The following is a 20,325-nucleotide window of genomic DNA, read 5'->3' on the forward strand; positions in this document are numbered from 1 at the left end:
GTGTATAGATTTTCAAGAGGACTACGTAAATGTATGCCTCCCTATAGTGACGAACGAAAATTCAACAAATAAAAAATCTTGATATTACTTTTATGTTGTCAAGGATGATACACAAACTTGTGAGAGAGAGAGTATCGGTGATGTTGTTTTTTAATAAAAAAAAAAAAAAGTAGAATGTTTAAATCTGCATTGAGATAAAACAGAGTTGAACAAAAAACTGGCTGCTTTAAATATTGCTAAAGTCAACATCATAGTCCATTTGTGTACATATTGCACATAAATTAAATGTCGAAAACGTGAAAAGAAACTTCGGAATACATTTTTTGTGACTTGATTAATTTTTTTTAAAAGATTTCAACTGATTCATTACCTAATTGAACTATTTATCCTGCTGATAATTGGAACTGGAAAAAGCTAATATAAAAGATGTAATTTTGAAATTACTTCCGGTAACCCAAGTGCATTGCTGGTAACTGATTTGAGAAGTCATTCGCTATTTCTTAAAGTTAAATAACCGAATTTCAAATTGCAGTTAAACTATACAAATTTCTTCTTAAACCTAGTTTTAAGAGCTAGAACCTAGCCAAGAAATCGAGCGATAGAAACTTGTATTTTTAAGTTTACTCTCAAATAATGTAAAGTAGCTTTGCAAGTTAGTATCTGGTTCTTTTTTTTTCAAGTTTGGATAAAATGCATTTGACTATTTAGAAATACGGCAAAATGCTACTAAGCCTCTTCAAATTTTGTTTTAATGTTTAAGTAGCAGAATATTTAAACAGAGAAATGTAGGCACAGGAAGGTCGTAGTCGTAGGTTTCAGTTTGAAAAATTCAGTTTGTTATACGAAAAGAAAAAGACGTGTTTCAGCGACTTATTTGGAGGATATTGTATGTATCTCGCTGCGCTTCTGTGATAAGGAGGTTGAATGTTTCTGTTTGAAAATAATGTTTAAGAGGTAAGCACATAAATATAGAACAATATTATGCGTTTCCTTGAGTCACGACATTAATCTCTCACGCAATTTTTTGTAGTCAATTTGTGGGTTCAGATTGATTTTTAGAGCTTAATAAAATTGTAGAGGATTTAAAAAAAAAAAAAGAAAAAATATTTCATACCTACGAAAAGCAATCCTGTTTGACATTTTTCTCTGTAATTTTGTAGGTATTTTGGTGCTTGAAAAAACTACATGAAGGTTCTTAATTTGAATACCTATTTCTTAAAAGGAAAAAAAAGATATGTATTTGATTATTCCTGGCAAACAGATAATAAAAGCCTATTTTTGCGGTTAAGATAATCAACATTATTGTTAGTTACCTATTTATTTAATAATATTTGTTGCAAACATTATGCGTGGAGTTTCTGTTTAATAAAATTGTTTAATAAATGTTTTATAATGACTTATTTTGTATTATGTTGGTTCTGTCATTACTTTAAATTTTTTTGAGGAAGTGCAATGGATTCTAGTAAAAATTTCTTTTTTGGATGAAGTATGCAAATACAAATTCTCTTGCCTATGTTAAGTTTAGTTTAAGGCAATAGATAAAAAATAATTTTCTTTCGCAGATAATTAATTTTTTATCGACTTCCCTTTTGAAATTATCGACGTCTCGCCACTGATGGAGTACCTACCGAGTTATTTGATAATACATTTGAATGCAATCTTTAATTAAAAATGGTGGATGCAGTGTTAATACGAGTCAAAATCAAAACAATGTAAGCAGAAATTAGAAAGGATTCATCACTTTAACGACAAAAGAAATTAAATGTTTTTGAAATTTTTTTTCATTTTTTTACCGCAATAGCTACTCGGAGCCGAAAACCTAACGGCCAATTTCTTCACACAAGTCCTAAGTCAGCCTAGTACCCGGTCTAGCTAGACCAGGTCCTAGCACTAGTACTCGGTCCTAACGAAAACTTAGTACCTGAGCATTTCTTCACATTTATAGGACCCGACCTAAAATCACAAAGCAGTACTAAGAATTAATACGTCTAAAACTGGTCTAACCCTGATTTTGACAATATTTTGACTTTTCAAATAATTTATTTTGATATTTCATACAAATTGAATATGAAGAAAAAAAAATATAAATTGTGATTTTTCAAAATACTCAAGAATTAAAAAACAATAATGATGGTGCGTGGGAGCGAAATACCCACTGAATAACCTGTAATAAAAATAAAATGTTTTCATGCTATGGCTTTCTACCTCTCAGCTTATTTAAAATCTATTTACCCGTTTTTTTTCTGTTTGATAATTTTTAAATTTCCACGAATATTGATATATTGTTCAAAAAGCTTGCATGCCAATTGCATTATTTAATTAATTCATTCAAAACCTTTAAGTTATTGTTGTGTATATTATTTCTAATTCGAAAAAAATGAAAAGAAAGGAAATGGTAAATGTGTAATCGTGTGTTGTTTAAATTCTTAAACATTTTTTTATTTGAAGGTTGCTACTCAGCGTAATGTGGATGCTATTATATCCCGGTATAAAAAAATCATGCAAGTGCTTTGAAATCATTTTGCTATGGAAAAGTATAATGCCAAGCAGACAGGCGGAGGTTCGTCGTCTGTGCCAACAATTGAAATAACCGGCCCAATGTTGGACCTCAGATCATACTATGGGCATTTACTATCTGGATTACCATCTTATGATTCTGACTTCCAGACACCGCAAAACGCAATGGAAACTAGTAAAACACCACCAAAAGAATGTTCCACTGAGGAAATGGAAATTTTAACTGAAAATTACTGCAGCACCGAAGAGACGAACACAGAGATAACTATCACTCAAACTAGTTCGTCGCCAGCCGAAGACAAAGGAACAACATTACGCGTACGTATGATTCGTCTTTGATAAATCTGCATACGCTGATTTTGGCGAATATCCGGATTGCTTGCTGTAAACGGAGTTGCCAAATAACGGGTATTTGCGTATCCCGAGTCCCCGATTAATATATGATTCCCGAATTCACCACCTTGTAAATATTTTATTTTATTAGCACAAGTTGCTTAATAAAACTCAGCAAACAAACCTTCAAATCTTGCTCGGACATTTGAATGACGGAATATTGTTTGGTCGTGCACAGATCCCGCCCAACGTGCAACAACGTTCAAAATTTTCAAATCGGCCGATGATATTGTTTGCACATTCAGTGAAAACCATCCTTTACGATTTCGAAAACCTTCGCTCTAAAAACGATATGATTGGAAAAATACAAAGAATTATACATAATTATATAATTCATCTTACTAATTCTCCACCAGGTGATTGTATCTTCACATGGGTGCAATCGATTGCTCCGATGGTTCGCGGAAACTGGGCAAGTCTGTAAAATGCAGCAGCGGCTTCCTCGCGTTCCAATAATGTTCTTGGCATTTGGATAAATTCATCCAAATGTCGTATTTATAGGTGTTATATAACGAGAACTGATAATAGAAAGGGGATGAAAAATCTCATGCTAAAATGTAATATTGAAACATTTTTTACCGTGTCTGTGGATGTTCCAATTCGTGTACTACCAATTGTAGTACAAACAGAAATGTTGTTTTTGACACCCGAAAACGCCGAATGAAATCTATATCATCCCAATTGTTGACAGTATGGCGTTGAGGCATACGGTAAATGCGACGTACTGATTGACGCAATTCATCATTTTTGAAGTCGCGAAACAAATTATCCCCATCAAAAATTAGATCCATTTTTTTTTTCACAAAAGAAATTCAAATATGTAACAAAATGCAGAAATCTGACAAAAAACCAAATGCCAAAATCATAAGAAAAAACATTTTAATCAAAATTTACCTATTTGAAAAGACACCAAATCTTAAAATTGCTAGATAAATCTTTTACAAAATGGATAAAATCAAACTGTTTTAAATAATATCGTCGCTAGACTGTCGATTTTTAGGTTCTAACTTTTAGGACGTCCTAAGCAAAAATCGGTACCAATTTGACAGTACTAGCCCTAAGAACTTGTGTGAAGAAATCATTTGGTACCGATTTGAGTCCTAACGATTGGTATAATAACCAGGTCCTGCTGATTTTGAGGAGCTAGCTAGTACCGAGTCCTAACTAGTACTCGGTCCTGTATTGACAGTTCTAATGCTTAGTACCTGAGTGAAGAAATGAGTTGATACCGATTTGAGTACTAACTTTAGGACTAGGACCGGTCCTAGTGCTAGGACTCTGTGAAGAAATCGGCCGTAAGACTATCATCAGTATGCTAAAAATCCGCATTCATTTGTTTAGCAAAAGAAAAAAATTCTTACAAATTAAAAAAAAAAATGTTCCACATACGCCATAGTGATCATTTAAATTTAAACTTTAAATTGATACAAATGGATAATAAGCACTTTTATATAGGATGTTTCCCATCTAATGATTATAGTAGTCTGTATCACTGGAAAGCTCTCCATGTATGTACTACCCAACCCAAACACGACATTTCTAGAGTTACAGATTTAAAATTTCGCTCTTGGAAAATACACTCCATTGCTAGTACTGCCATGTTAAATTAAATTTACGTATCAGCATTTTCGTGACCTTGTTATTGAGCTAAAATCAATTCTTTTACTGATATTTTATCAGAGTGTAAAATGAATCAAACACATGAACTCAAGATTTCAAACTGAGTTTTGAAAACGTAATATATTTTTTCATTTCATTACCGTAGGAAATAGAGTGTCATGAAAGAGTAGATGTTTTTGAGCTTTTTAGTACAATGGACCAACCATATTCTTTAAAATTTTGAAATTAAGTTCAGGGGCTATTTTGTTGTTGCATATCCTAAGGAACAAATGAACACTCTGTGTACAAAATTGTTATAGCCAATCCGGACTAGATAATTAACAAAGTGTTAAACAAGCCTGTTCATTTGAGCTAGAAACATGAGTTGTGTTAAAGGAGAAGCAAAAAATATATGAAATTTTGAAGTTCATATTTGATTGAATAATCCTGATTTACTAACTCTGAATTAACCCCGTACTGAAAAACTTGCCCAAAGTGTTGTGATGTAGCCTCTATCTCGATTTATCTGATTTTGAGTAGCTGGTTGGATACTCTTTCCAGTTTAATAGGTTTCATTATTACTTATAATCTTAACAAAAAGAGACTTACCAATATTGCTTATATCAATCCTGCCCTTATAAAGTGTGGCATAATGCCGTCGCAAACAAAGTTCTGCCTCAGTGAATAACATCTAAAAGTGACACTGCACTTGTAATGAGAGGACTTAGTTTGTAGTGACCGACCTGATGTAACATCTATCATTATCATCTATTTACTGATTGGTACTAAAGTGGCGCCATGGTCGGTAGTATCTCTACTCGAACGCTGAAAAACGGGAGTAAAAAAATGTTAAGACAAATTTAAAGCAATTTACAAATTTTTAGAATACCTTACTTAAGGCACAGCTGACTTTTTTGGTTGCGGTAAACCGCCTTCAATTTTGTATCTTAATATTTTTTTCTTTATTTATTATAATTATACATATTTTTTGGCAATGGTACCAATTGACTCTTTCCAGCTTTGCTCCTTCCAGAAGTTTTACGAAGACAGAATTTGGTAACTTATAACTGGATTATTTGACGAGCTTTAAGCGTTTTAATCCCATTGGAAGCTTATTTGATTTTCTCTTGATTTTCATTATTTTTCCGTGATATTTTCAAAGTTGATCCATAACATATGTATATATTCTTAATTGTAAAACATTTTGCATAAAGTATATTAAATCAAAAAAAAAAGAGTTTCAAATCTTTTAAACCCCTTAAAGATATTTCATCTTAACTTCATGAAAATTCACTTAAAATCCATTTGCTGGAATTAAAAATTCTCAAAGGGGCATTTCTAGGTTGCCATTCAATTTCATATCCCAGAGGTGATGGTAGTTGTAATTAACATTTTGCTGTATGCAAATTTATATAAAGCGCGACACCTTGTCGTTTCGTTCCATGGGCTTCTGACGTTGATCCGCAGAACCAGAAAGAGAATCACCTTGGTAACCACATAAACGTCACTGTAGTCGTCGTCATCGTCACTGGGACAGGTGTTGCCCGTTTACCTCCCATCGTCGTCGCTCGTTTTTATGAATATACTTTTCATTTTTAAGTTCACTGTTTTTAAGGCAGCACAAAAGGTGGTTTGGGGTTGAAATTGGAGGCAGCTTAACCCTTAGAAACAAAGCCAACACTCACCCTTACCTTTCATATCGTGTCTGGTGTATGTGTAACAATCTCCTCTTCTGATGGTTGTGCCTCGTTCAAGTAGGTGTTGGGGTAAAAGTTGATTAAAACATGAGAAAACGAAGAAAAAAAAAATATTAAACAAAATGTTGGCAGAACAAAATCAAAAATGGCGGCACCACAATAACACCATCTGTTTGCGGTCGTCACTTCGGATATATATGGAAATGCTCCTCTAAAAAAGTGTAGCCTTCAACTCATGCCTCTGTTACTTCATTCAATGAATGGAATGTTCATTTATGTGTGTGGAATTTTTTTTTTTTTGTATATGTATTTAAATATTTATTTTTTTTAACTGTCACTACGATGCAGGCTTTTGTACTTGCAACAGAAGAGGAAATTTATAATTTTCTGTTTGTACCAAAAGGGTGATGCGTTATGGGACTAGTGACGAATATTTACTCTTTGACGTGTGAGCTTTTTCTCCCAAAAGGATTTCTAGACAGACGGTCGGTCTATCGTCTGCTTTTCGAATCTCAGTACAAAAAAATAATTCTTTTTGAAATTTCCCAGATTGAGTGATAAAAATTGGGAGCAGGGGAGCTCGTTTATTACACTCTTTACAATTTTTGATTGTGTTCATGTCTGACTGTATCATCTGTTTATTTTGGGGGAGGTTTAAGCACCGATGGAATGTTATTTCCACATCATGGGTATGCTCTTAAAAAATACCTATAAATGGGTACATAAATATCTATGAAGAAAAGTAGATATGTACATGTATAAAGTTTGTATGGAGATTAACCCCTTTTTTAGGTATTGAAAAAGATATTAACATTCTTTTTCTAACAAAAGACATAAACGGAGGTAATGTGAGTGGGAAATACTATTGGGGGGATGTTTTCTTTGAAAAACAATAAATTGAAAAGGGTGAATATAAGAAATGTTAAAACCTAGTTCAAAGCTGTAAAAGAGTAAGTCTTCTCATGAAATTGATTTTCTTCTGAGTTTAGCATTTAATTAATGAGAGGAAGACCATTAACAAGCCAACCTATCGTCTTGTCGCCTTTCAATATCCAAATCTTAACAACTTGCATTCGATAAAATTTCTTTTTTATTATAAAACCAATTTAGAATTGTATAACTGCAGTAACTTTTAAGTGCATTTCAAATTTTGATCATTTTAATCCCTTAAAAAGGTATAAAACTTATGTTGCAATAATTCTTTGTTCTCCTCCCGAACAAGACGATAGTTTTGCAACAAAGTCAACAAAAACATTTGATCTGGATCAGCGGGTGGGGTTAAATTTGAGTCCAAACTGAATGTAGACATGAAAGTTTCAACCATTAAATCGTTATGAGATTTATCGTCATCGGAAATGTCTGTTGAAATTGATGATGTATCCAAAGTTGACTTATCAGAGATACTTGAGTCAGAAGAGAAAATATTATCTGGAATCGAGCTGAATGTTTCATTTGCAAACAATTCTGAGTCGTTTAAAATATCAGTTTCATTTGTAAAAGATGATGGGTTGCTGATCAAATCAGTTTCAACTGATGATGGATTGTTAATTAGATCAGATTCAGTTACAGATGGTTTGTTTATAAAACTTGATGCTGTTTGTGATTTACTTAAAGTGTGATCTTCTTCTTCTACTTTGTTGAAAATATAAATTGAAGAAGTATCTGATTTGAATGAAATATTTAAAGTTGTTGCAATTTTTGTAATTGGTGTGTTTTTGGACAAAGCACGACTTCTTGTACAGATTGATCTTTCAATAGGTCTGAAAAAAAAATAAGTTAGGTAAAAATTATACATAGTATACATACAAAAGAAGTTTAAAAAGTTTAACAAAAAAAAAAAAAACTGCAAAAGGTCAAAAATATCAACAAAAAAAATAGTTTCAATAAAAGAAAATAAGAATGCGATTTTAAGGGCAGACATCTTTATAAAACCAACTACTTATTAAACACCTGAAAGTATGCAATTTAATAACTATAGACAGCCAATATAAGCTCTTTTTTGCGAGACTTCGATTATCTGCGAGTACAATTTATCAGAGTTCAACAAATAAAACTTATTGAGAATAATTTCACCTCTTCTTCAAGTAAAAATAAGTTGGCATAAATGCAACATCTAGACAAAAAGTGTGGTAGTCAGATTGACTTTGGAACGTTCTCTTTTTTTCGCTTAACTCTACATAACTCTCACGAAAACAAGGCTAGTGATAAAGTAACGGAGAGTAATGAATGTTGGTATCGATATCTCTAACGATTTTCGTTTTGATGATAATGGTTTTAAAAAATACGAAATGAGTACCCAGTTATTTTACAGCACTTTTTGTACAAATTTGAGCGCCTCAATTGTTTTAAATTAATTTTGTAGACCTGTTACTCCAGTCAAAGCGTCATTTGACCTTGCGCTGAGAGGCACTGTCAGTTTTTATTTCATGGATCGATAGGGTTATATTTAAAAGGCTTAAACCCAATTTCTCACCACCTGATCATTCTTATTAGCGGAGTTATTCGCAAAAATGCATTTTTTTGGATATTTTACTTCTAAGCTAATATCTTTGCTCCAGATTGTCGTAGACCAAAAAATAAACATACATTATTCTTAAGGCTACTTGAAAAATTGGAAAAACCCTCGCAAATACTGCAATTTTTAACTGAATATTAACTTTTATAAAGACATTTAATTTTTTGTTGGTCGGAATACTCATTATGCAATAGCTTATATGCTAATATGCTCATATCGCTCATTTACTTGAATATTGTCATAACTCTAAAATCACGAGTTTTGAGTTATTAACGCAGATGTTATTGGAATAAAGTAATCTTTAATCCAGCAAAATGTCATTTCTTAACTTTAAAAATTGACGGAGAAGGAGCACTCGTTTTGTTTTAGAAACTAGCTTTTTACATACAAAATTAGATTGATACTAGGCCTTAATGAATCTGATCCGCACAAAAAAGAAAACATCCGAAAAGTAAAAGTTTTTGTGTTTCATGAAAAAAAACTAGCCCCAACTTGTTTTACAATCTGTCATTTTATGTTTCATGAATTTGTTCAGCACAGAAAAGTTCAAGTTTTTCTGCTCCTACTTTTGGGGTAGTGCAAGTGAGTGAAAAGTGTAATTGTCAGCTGTTTGTTTGATTGTGATAAAAATAAGAGAAAATAAGATTTAAAAAAGTGAATTTCTTAAGAATTTTTGTTTAATTACAAAAAAAAGGAACTACCGGAATATTAGAAGTGCTACTAAATCATATATTTTGGTTAAAAATCATTTCAAGAAATGATTTTTGAATTTAAAATTTTGCAACTGATTTAGACAACTGTCAATCTTGTTAAAAATGAAGTTGAACTTTTCTGTTCTTTCTTGTTCTGACAGCACAAACTTGTGCTGCTCTGATCTGTTCTGTCCTAGATTTTTTCATTAAACAGACCTACTAAATTTAAAACTCGTTTTCTCAAAACACAGTTTTTTTAGTTATGACAGTATTTAAGTAAATGAGCGATATGCGGAAGGGGAAGTGAATAGGGGTGAAGCACAGAGGTGCGTTCTTTTTCTAACAATAGTCAACGATCGTTGTTATGTCAAAAATTATTGTTGAAGTGCCATTGTTAGAAATAGTTGGATTTTTTACAAATCATTTAGGAACGATTTATTGTTAGAGATTGTTAGACTGTCAAAGCACCAGCTAAATTTCTTTTGAGAATACTTTTATTTCCATTATTATAACAAAAAAAATTGTTTTTTATTCACAATAAATTATCTTTCATCAAAAAATTAAAAAACTCTCTTTTTATTTTCATTTTTTCCGCTTATTTCCAAAAGAAAAAAAATCTTTGAGTTTGTTTTGTAAACAAAACATATACTTTGACACATCAACAATCTCATGAATGTTCAACTCATATCATGGAGGTGAGTTGGAAATAGTTACGATTTGTAACTATTTGACACTTCAAAACGAGTTTAGGAACGATGTTCATCTGTCAAATAGTTACAAATCGTAACTATTTTGTAGTTTAGGAACGACAAAAGTTAACGATAGTTAACAATAGTTAACTATTGTTAGAAAAAGAACGCACCTCAGTGACTTCAAGGAAAAATAAAAAGAAAGACCTGTAGCCTGTCAATAACATTGTCGTTTAAATAGAGGACGACTGTCCGTAAAACCCAGCAGTTTTGATTTTTAACAGAGTTGCTTATAGTTATGGCCCAAAGAACATCAAAACACAAATGACGAACCAAAAATTATAAAAAAGCCGAAAAATACCCAAATCTTTGAGTATTTGGTGGTTTTGGCCCTTAAGGACTAGTGTTGTTGACAAAAACAATGTACAGCTGCTGTGAACACGAAAATAGCAGTGCTTACACAATTTTAATAAAAAGTTAAATATTTAAGCTTAGACCTACAAAATTAAATAATGGTAAAACTGAAAGAGAATAATTATAATGCTATACAATCTATGGAATATGTAAACAAGACGCACTCGTATTACAAGACTGTTGTAACTCAAAAAAAAATTTCGCTGAATCAGAGAAAAAATATTTATTTACAAACTGTTCTAAATTATAAAGAAAATAATTTTTTTATCAAGTTCCTTTATAAAAAATAATGCAATTAACTATTCAGCAATTATTTTAAATATGAGATACTTATATAAATATAAATATTGTGTAAAATATGATGTCACCTCAAGCTAAAAAAAAATTCGAGTTACTGAAGTCTTGTAATACTAGTGCGATGTGTTTAGTGAGAAAATTAGCTTTTCTAATACAAACATGAATGTTACATGAAATCTTACGTTTTTTGAGTAATTAAAGTGTAAATTTGAATAAATAGGCCAAAATTGTAAACAATGATAAAAATTTTTTTCCAATTCAAGCTTTTTTCATTTTTTGAATTTTACGAGAACATGTTCTATAGTATACTAATGTAATTTTTTTTTCCACCATCAGAAAATAGACATTTTAACGAACGAAATGCCCACCGACTTTTTGAAAAAAGCTGATATTTTGACACGTGAATTTTCGATTGAAAATTAGGGTGTTTTTTTGGTATTAAGCCAAAATAAGGTGAACAAATTAATATTTTAAATCAAATAAATTACAGTGTATTTGGGACATAATAAGGTAAGTTTTCACCAAATTTCGTAGAAAAATTTTTGTTTTTGAAAAAGATAAAAAAAAAACCAAAAACTCGGTTTTTTGAATTTTTCACATAAATTTTGAGGTTATGTGAAAAAATTGTTGATACAAAAGTTGTAGATCTTTTTATTACCTACAACTTTGTAATACAACTTTTTTCTATAGGATTTGTAGTTTTGCCGGAAATCAATATAAAATTTTTTACCATTAAAAACTCAACCCACCCACTTCCCGAACTTGGTTCGCCCGTAATTTATTTTTCCTTTCATTTTTATCATATTCACCTCCTTTTCCAATGGGTTTCATTCTACTATGATTTTTTTTGGTTTCAAATATAGTAGGTACCTATACATACAATAACAATTTTTTCCTTTCAGTGTGTATTCATAGTGGAGTCAAATTAGCTTTATACCTCGGAATCCAGGGAAAGTCGATGCATCTGAAAAACGAGTGTAGGACTGTTAAAAAAAAAAATTTCACCGCTCTCGATTACAACAGTTTTTATGGACCGTTAACTGTCATTCCGTATGCAAGCGTTAATCAGAATTGCTGTCTCATTTTAGATTTTGATCAAACTTTATAGGGATGTTCTCTAGGACTGTAAGGAAGCAAATCCATGATGATTTAATTTTAAGTTTCGTGGTTTCCCCGCTACCCGCATTCGAACTTTTTCAGAAGGTCATTTTTATGTTATTATAACTTTGCGTCTACTAAAGATATCTTTTTGTTTGAAACGCCATTTTAAAGCTTAAGAATAGTAATTTTTGAATATATATTAAAAAATTACGTAATAATTATCCCTGAATTAAAAATAATTTTTGAAAAACTGGTAATTTTGCTGATTTCTCATGGTTTTTGACTGGCTCCAGAACCTTGGCTATTATATGTAGGAAGCTTATACTTACCAAATATTAAATATAGATATTTTTCAACAAATTACATCTAAAATGAACTCGATGGCTGTACTCCTTATGCAAAAATTTTAAGTTCAAAGTATTGAGTATTTTAAAAAAGCTAATTTTTATACTGTCATTTTCTACGATTTGACTAAACGAAGAAATGTGAAACTTGCAGTGTGTTAAGTTAAGAGTACGAACTAAATATACTATTAATTTCATGCTTCTATCTTATGTCAAACATAGTGCAATCATAGCCTTAAGTAAGGGTTATTTTGGCTTTTTAGCATTTTTGCGAATTTTCAAACAAGCGGTACACTAAGAAGATATGAAAATAACACAATTTTATTTAGAGGACTTAAAGTTAAAAGTTTCAACTTAACACACTGTTAGTTTCATGTTTCTATCTTTAGTCAAATCGTAAAAAATCATAGTATAAAAAAAATATTTTTGCATAAGGAGTACAGCCATAGAGTTCATTTTAGATGTATATTGTTGAAAAATATCTATATTTAATATTTGGTAAGTAAAAGCTTCCTACATATAATAGCCAAGGTTCTGGAGCCAGTCAAAAACCATGAGAAATCAGCAAAATTACCAGTTTTTGAAAAATTATTTTTAATTCAGGGATAATTATTACGTAATTTTTTAATATATATTCAAAAATTACTATTCTTAAGCTTTAAAATGGCGTTTCAAACAAAAAGATATCTTTAGTAGACGCAAAGTAATAATAACATAAATATGACCTTCTGAAAAAGTTCGAATGCGGGTAGCGGGGAAACCACGAAACTTAAAATTAAATCATCATGGATTTGCTTCCTTACAGTCCTAGAGAACATCCCTACAAAGTTTGATCAAAATCTAAAATGAGACAGCAATTCCGATTAACACTTGCATACGGAATGACAGTTAACGGTCCATAAAAACTGTTGTAATCGAGAGCGGTGAAATTTTTTTTTTAACTTTCTTATTTGACCCTTTTATAATGCAGTCCTACACTCGTTTTTCAGATGCATCGACTTTCCCTGGATTCCGAGATTTTACAAATTTTATGCCTAATTTGACTCGACTATCAGTAAATATTAAACTTTTAAAAGTTGAAGGTGAATTCTCTGAGATTGTCGAATGTCGACTTCTTAGCAAAAAAGTATCTAGGTACCTAGGTAATTTGATAAAATTTAAATTTATCTTAAATTTCCTGTTCTTACCTTGTTAATATTGGAACCAAAAATTGTATCTCCTGTATCCAATCAAGTCCTTTGTGGCAATCAATGTTGTTAGTGTAAATATCTCTTCGAAATGTAGATCGCATATAGCCCCAGCGATCTTTTAAGCGTTTTCCTATCCCAAAATTCCGAAAATTAATAAATTTTTCTTATTTCAAAAAAAGTTTATCAGAAGATACTTTACTTGTAGCAAGTTTGTCATTCTCTGTCATATTATAATAACTTGGTACCATTTCGGAACAAACACTTTCCCATGCATTGAAAATAGCGGTTTGTTCACGACGCAAATTGTTGTCGTAAAGAATTGGATATTTTTTGACTTCACGAGCAAGTTGGGAAGAGTCCAGCTTCATAGCTGGTTGTTCGATTTCTTCTAATAAAAATGTTTCATCTAATTTTGTGATTGCAGACATTTTTTATTATTTTACTTGTTTTGCTAAAACAAAGACGATATATTTTTATTTTATTTTGCGACTTTAAACAAGATAAATTATATTTTTATAATTATTGAACTATCTTGTTTGTTGCCTGGTGCTTGTTGGTTTAATATCTTTTTATGCAATTATGTAAGTGATTGTACCGTTAGTTGAGTAAATAAGCAATGTGCTATATATATACAGCCTATACAGCATCAGATACAAATTTGTATATAGTTATGTAAGTGTAGTGGTATTTTTGTTTTGTTTATTGTGTGAATGAACAAAGTGTGATCTATTCACAATTACAAACTATTGCTACCCTTCAAGCTCCGACGTGAGTCCGACCTCGACTACGAAACGGGTCCCACGGCGCGCCGCGGCGGCTCAAATTAGTATGGAAATTATTATCACCGCGGAGCCGATTGCATATGTATTTGTATTTTCAATACGATATCTACTTCGACTTTGTGTTCATGTTCATACACAAAAAGTTGCAAATGTGTGAGTGCAACCTCGTTTTACGCGCTTTGAGGTCGGAGTGTCTTTTCTGAGCTCCGTTTTCTTGCTTGAAGCCTTGTACGCTGCTCGCGCTAAATTTTAGCTCCCATACAAATTATCGAAAATTTTTAGCCGAGATAAAATGGATCCCATACAAGTTATCGATAACTTGTATGGGAAATTTAACTGAGCTAAAATTTAGCACGAGCAGCGTACCAGGCTTGAAAGGTAAGGCCGAAATGACACTTGATTTTTTTTTTATTATAAATATACAGGGTGTCCCGTTCAATTTGCGAGAAAAATCAAGATTAGGAATATTTAATGTCGTTTTCTTTCACTCCAATGAGAGTACCCTTTAAGTACTTATTTTTGCACTTTTGAAGGTTTTGTGTTCCTCCACGCCACAAAAGTGTAAACAAAAAATTACTCCAGAGTAATTTTAGGACTACGGAGTATCCCGGATTGACTCCACATTTTTACAGGGCTATTCTGGAGTTGTGATGCTCACAAGTCACAATTTTTTGTGAGGTTTTTTTTGTGAGGTTTCTTATGAGGTTGTCACAATTTCGTATTCTGCGAAAAACTTCATAAGAAACCTCACAACAAATTCACCACGATAGAGGTGAGTTTCTTATTTTGACAACCAGCTGATTTGTCAGATAAAAAAAAAACAATATTCAATTCACATATTTTAGAATTAATAAACTCTCAAGAAATTAATAATTTTTTTAACAATCCCAACTTAATTTTTGCATTTTATGATATAATTGCACTTGTTTATAAGAAAAGTGTAAACTTGGCGCAGTTCAAGACATTCGTCGAGATGGACCCCAACCTGTACCAGGCGGTCAGAGAGACTCAAAAGAACGTGAAACTCATCAAAAGATGAGATTTAAGTTTGGAAGTGTTTGGATCACCGGCATCGGATGGCATGAGTTACCTATTACAACGGCAAGTAGTATTGATTGCATTTAAATCAAGTCATGCACAATAAGTGAATGCAATCCTTCTCCGTTTTTTGTAAATGAAGATTTTTACTTTTAGGAAAACAATGGCTCTCAAAGCGTCCATATTAGGTTGATCAACTGAAGAGTGAATGTGAAAAGATTGCCACTTTGACTTAAAGTATCGGCAAAGGTGCCGCAACACCAATCGCTAGCCCGAAACTTATTTCGTTCTCACCCAAAGCAACAAAACTCCGCAATCTTGTCAAAAAAAGGACGACAAATTGGTTGTCCGTCTTGGTGGCAATGAAGGACTACAAAAATTTGATCTCTCTGGTTTGCTGGTACAGAGAATCTGATACGTTCAGACGAATTAAGCTGGAAAACAAAGGCAAACATGGAATTTAAATACGAACGCATAAATGTTGACAAAGAATTCTTCAAAACACGCTCACAAATCGGACTCAATAACCAAGCATATTTCATGCACATATGCAGGAAATATAAAAATTATCTAACAACACTTCCAACTAATGGATTACAACCTCCTCCAAATTATTTATATAAGTAATTCAATTTCACTTATGAATAAATGGCTATTTTTTTTATCAAACTGAATATACCATACAACCTTCGACGTAGACAAATTTCGTCATCAACAATAACATCCATACACCTTATTTACCAGACCGAAAATTTCAACCCGAAGTAGGCTGTAATTATTAGAACTGCCAAAAAAAATAAGTAATTTCTCCCTTGTTTATATTATTTCGAATGAACCTTAAGTTTTAAAATTAATATTTTTCAGCAAACAAAAAAAAAATGGAATATCAAACCAACTAGAATTGTATAATGGATCATTCACGCCCGCATCCGCCTGTTTAGAAAAAAAAGGATTTTCTTTACTAAATCTGCTGGGGCTGCATTTTCTTTTGTTAAAAAAAAAATGAGGTAAGCCAAAAAACAAATCAAAATTAACTTATACAAAATCATCATTCCAATCTAATGCAGGAATATGGAGTAATCTAAAAAGGCAATTTCTTCTTGGTTTGGGCTTTCAAGGCCATATTAGTTGCATGGGAAATCACATTCGCACATTTGTTTCCAAACGTCATTGAGTTCCTGTTAGATGCTCAGATATTCGATGTGATTTTTTGCAATTGCAAATGGGCGAGTATACGACAATAGTGTTGTGATATATTGTGATTGGATGGAAGGTTAATGACTGTTCGAGTATTTGTTGCATCCTCTGTATGAGGTAAGATTGAGAATTAATTCTTTTTATTGAAAGAATATATAATATTTTCTTTTCAATTTTAAGACAAAACTACACATACGCAATTGATTCTCTTTGTATTCGAGAAGGTACTCAATGTTGAGCCCATTTTCTTTGCATTAAGAATTGGCGAGCGGTTTATGAAAGAACAAGAAATATTATTTGGCTGTCGTGACAAAGTTTTTGTGTCCCCATCTTTAAGAGTATACAAAAAACTCTCCATCTGTTCTCATCGGTGACGGAGGAATCAACACTTGCACCAGGTCGTGTATATTAATATGCTTGTAAGACAAATGGAGCTTGAACGCTTGTCTTTTGAACTCCAGTTCGCCTGCCATTTAGTAGATGGCGCAAACCCACGTATCTGAGAAAAAACACTTCAAATTTATGATTTTGGTTGCATTCATACGTTATTTTTATTGTAAGATGCGTTTTAATAAAATAATTTTTCTAAAAAAATGTAAATCTCTAATTTCTAGATTTTAGGAAAGATTTTTGTAAATCAAAACAAATTAAATTTTTCAACAGAGTCTGCGATTGGTGATCTTTTGGTGAATTTGAGATCGGTAAAAACAAAATTGAGACACACAGTGTTTGCGGAACTTGGGGTATTGCTTATGGTCTGGTAGTTGCATTATGGCTGCATAAGTGCATACGCTAATGCTTTGGCATTGGCTTCTTGTTGCTATTGCTGATGTTGCTACTGTTGCCGTGGGTGATGATTGTGAGTTGGCCGTTGTAGTGTGGAATGATTTAAAGGCCTGAATCATTGACAATTGGCCTTATTTGTATCTTGTGGTCAACTGGAGGCTGATTTTGGGCTGTTGATTTATTGTGTCAACCTAAGAAAAATAAAGCTTTTGAAAATAGTATGATCTAAAAATCCTAAATTAAGGGTTTACCTGTGATGACTAAAAATTGCCAATTAGGCTAAGGAACTTCAACTGCGGACGTCATTAGACTCTGTTTATTATATTTGGTGTTTGGGGCTGATATACTGAAGTTGTTGTAATTGTTGTATGCGCACTTGTCGATGATGTTGCCGCTGCTGCTTTTAAGCGTTTTGCTATATAGTCTTTTTATGTTGTTTGCGATTGACACCAACTTCGGTGGCTTGACGCAGGTTTTTAAGCATTACTTTGTTTATTGGAAAGCTTCTTCAGCACAGATGGTGGACAATTGTCTATAAATTTAATAAGCTAGTTAGACACCATAGAATCTAGAAAAAAAAATAGCTTACCAGAATCGATGTCTTCCACAGCTTTGTGTTTCTTGTAACCAACCAGTCCACTGGACTGGCAGCTAGTTTGTAAATTCTTTCTTTCAACGGTGTTTGAGTCTCACGCATGAAATCCTAATGCTGGGTCAAAAATAACGTTGCCCACTCTGGGCTTATTTTGTTCGTCTCGTACTGTTTAGGAGAGCACTTGCTCTTGATAGTTTTAACCTGATTGAAGGCTTTTTTCCAGATTCAATGAGAATTTGATTTCGATACAGCAAAAGCTACTGTGACGATAGTCCTGAGTTTCCTACAGAAAAGATATAAATTATTAAGAAAGTCATATGGGATTATGACTAGATACAACAAAATTAGGTCTAATTCCATTTTTATTGACTAACAAATAAAAAAACTAAAATTATTTGTTCTCAAAACATTTTATGGACATAAAAAATGTCAAAATTCTAGTAATTTGTGAGTTGTGACCTGCTCTGAAGGAGATCACAATTTTTACAATTTTTATGAGGCTCACAAGTTGTGAGGGTACGCCAGAATTCGAAAAACCTCACAAAATCAAACTCACCACACCTTATGAGGTTCTTGTGACTGTGAGGTTTTCGTTAGAATACGAAAAAGTCACAAAATCGAGTTTAACTGGAGTTATGAGGTTATTGTGACTTGTGAGACATCAGTGAGGTTGCCCAGAATAGCCCTGTTAGTCAGACTTACACCGATTTGCACCCACACTTATGATTTTGAAGTTTTACATTTTAAAATTTTGTTTGAAAAGAGAAAAATGCAAAACAGTGTTTCTTTAAAATTCTTTTGTTATTAAAAAAACAACCATTATGAATATTATTTTCTATCATATTATATTCCGTCAATTTTATTTCTTCCATTATTTTCGTTTATTCTACACCTTTTAAAACATTTTCCTAAATAAAATTGAAAACCGAATAAAGGAATTTTTCAGCCAGTGTTCTTCATCGACAAAAAAAATCCTGTGCCAGATAAAAAAAATCCCATTTTCTTTTGGGCCGATGGGATATTTTTGTTTTTACAATTATTAAATCAAGCTAAGGGTATGTGTCAATTAGGTTGAAAAAACCGATCAGATGCATAATGAAAAATGTACTATAAGTAAACCTTATCAACAAAGTTAAAAAAAAAAATATTTCTTTAAGCCTAGAACGTTACGTTCTTCTTGACTTATTTTTCAGACACTAACGGCCATATTATTCACTAGTTTAAAAAATACATCTGGATGTAAATAATGTCAAATGTCAAAAATAAATCCAATTTCATAATATTCACTACTTAAATCCAATCTTAAATCCAATTTTTTAAATCCAATCTCGTTAAATCCAAACAAATTTAAACTGCTCTCTGGAGGTCTGTTTAACTTTATAAATCCAGATGTAAAATTAATTTTCACAGTGTTCAGTTGTTTTTTCACTTATTTTGTGAAGGAAAAATAAAGATAAATGCAAATTATACAAAATTTATTGAATAAATAAAATGAATAAAATAATTTTTTTTGAGTGAATAATATGAACAAAAAATTAAATCCTTGGATTTATGAAATTCAGATTTAATGGATTGGATTTAAAATTAACTTAAATCCAAACTAAATCCAGAGTGAATAATATGGCCGTAACAGATAAAAAATGAAAAGTTGAAAACGAATGTGTGTTTGAGCGCCTCCCATTAGACCCTATGTAATTAAAATTTAACCCTTGAACGTACATTGTCACGAAAATAAAAACGCATTGGTTTTTACAAGAAAACCTATGATTTTTTTTTTTTTTCAGAATTTAAAAAAAGCCAAAAGTGATACCTATGTTTTTTGTGAAGTTGACAGATTAGAAAGTAAACAAAATGTGTCATCAACTTTATCTAAATTGTTTACCCAGACAGTTGTTGTATTATTTCTAAAAAGAAATCAATAAACTAATAACCAGTTACCACTTCATGTAGACAGTAGCCCCGTTCCATTGGAGTCGGTAGTTTACTCATGAGTAGATCTAGTACTAGAATTAACACATGATCTTCTACTCGAGGAGTTAGGAATGTGTAGTTGTTGTACTAGACTAATGACTAATGACGTTAATATTTTTGACGTTAATATTTTTGATATTATCTCAATATTCGAAATCAAAATATACCATGAAGCATTTGCATGAAATAATTGCCCTCTTAGAAGTAAAAAAAACATTAGGTACTGCAATTTTTTTTTTTTTTCAATTCATACAAATTTTTCCTTACGCCTGCTATCACTATTTTCTTCAAGGAAATGAGCCATTTTTGTCTTCTCACACACACTACACACACAATTACAAAATAAATCTCTCATTATGTTCCATCACTATCACTCCAGAAAAAGGAGTTAAAATTTGGAGTACTCCCAAATAGAGTGAAGGAAAACGACATAAGTGTTAGCACTGGTGATAGTTCACAATAGAAAGATCAAAATGTTAAGGATTCAAAATACGCATACTTGTACAAA

The 20,325-nt window shown here is 31.9% G+C and overlaps 1 protein-coding gene and 3 long non-coding RNA genes across 6 annotated transcripts; 1 reads left to right on the forward strand and 3 right to left on the reverse strand.

Annotated features, from left to right (window-relative positions):
• Positions 1–2,894: 2,894 nt before the first annotated feature.
• LOC129918750 (uncharacterized) lies at positions 2,895–3,355 on the reverse strand. The gene is made up of 3 exons (XR_008772998.1): positions 3,253–3,355; positions 3,035–3,191; positions 2,895–2,977 (listed from the first exon to the last, which is right to left on the reverse strand). It is a non-coding gene; the product is annotated as an uncharacterized LOC129918750 (long non-coding RNA).
• A 3,982-nt stretch (positions 3,356–7,337) lies between these two features.
• Positions 7,338–13,935, reverse strand: LOC129905361 (uncharacterized). The gene is made up of 3 exons (XM_055980832.1): positions 13,648–13,935; positions 13,446–13,578; positions 7,338–7,966 (listed from the first exon to the last, which is right to left on the reverse strand). The coding sequence occupies exons 1-3, from the start codon at positions 13,874–13,876 to the stop codon at positions 7,366–7,368; spliced, it is 963 nt and encodes a 320-aa protein (XP_055836807.1). The 5' UTR covers positions 13,877–13,935; the 3' UTR covers positions 7,338–7,365.
• A 1,489-nt stretch (positions 13,936–15,424) lies between these two features.
• LOC129906027 (uncharacterized) lies at positions 15,425–18,129 on the forward strand. 2 transcript variants are annotated; one of them, XR_008770705.1, is made up of 5 exons: positions 15,425–15,891; positions 15,967–16,068; positions 16,133–16,275; positions 16,336–16,582; positions 16,646–18,129. It is a non-coding gene; the product is annotated as an uncharacterized LOC129906027 (long non-coding RNA). The 2 variants fall into 2 exon arrangements; XR_008770704.1 differs by having other exon boundaries at positions 15,425–16,068.
• Positions 17,129–18,533, reverse strand: LOC129906028 (uncharacterized). 2 transcript variants are annotated; one of them, XR_008770707.1, is made up of 4 exons: positions 18,306–18,533; positions 17,841–18,129; positions 17,503–17,783; positions 17,129–17,442 (listed from the first exon to the last, which is right to left on the reverse strand). It is a non-coding gene; the product is annotated as an uncharacterized LOC129906028 (long non-coding RNA). The 2 variants fall into 2 exon arrangements; XR_008770706.1 differs by having other exon boundaries at positions 18,221–18,533.
• Positions 18,534–20,325: the final 1,792 nt, after the last annotated feature.

The sequence above is a fragment of the Episyrphus balteatus genome, chromosome 1, assembly GCF_945859705.1.
Source record: "Episyrphus balteatus chromosome 1, idEpiBalt1.1, whole genome shotgun sequence".
Taxonomy (NCBI): domain Eukaryota; kingdom Metazoa; phylum Arthropoda; class Insecta; order Diptera; family Syrphidae; genus Episyrphus; species Episyrphus balteatus.

Coding starts and splice junctions, on each gene's coding strand:
- LOC129905361 (XM_055980832.1), bottom strand. CDS start 13,876: ATGTCTGCAATCACAAAATTAGATGAAACATTTTTATTAGAAGAAATC. Junction 13,579..13,647: donor GAATGACAAACTTGCTACAA/GTAAAGTATCTT, acceptor ATTTTGGGATAG/GAAAACGCTTAAAAGATCGC. Junction 7,967..13,445: donor TTGGTTCCAATATTAACAAG/GTAAGAACAGGA, acceptor TTTTTTTTTCAG/ACCTATTGAAAGATCAATCT.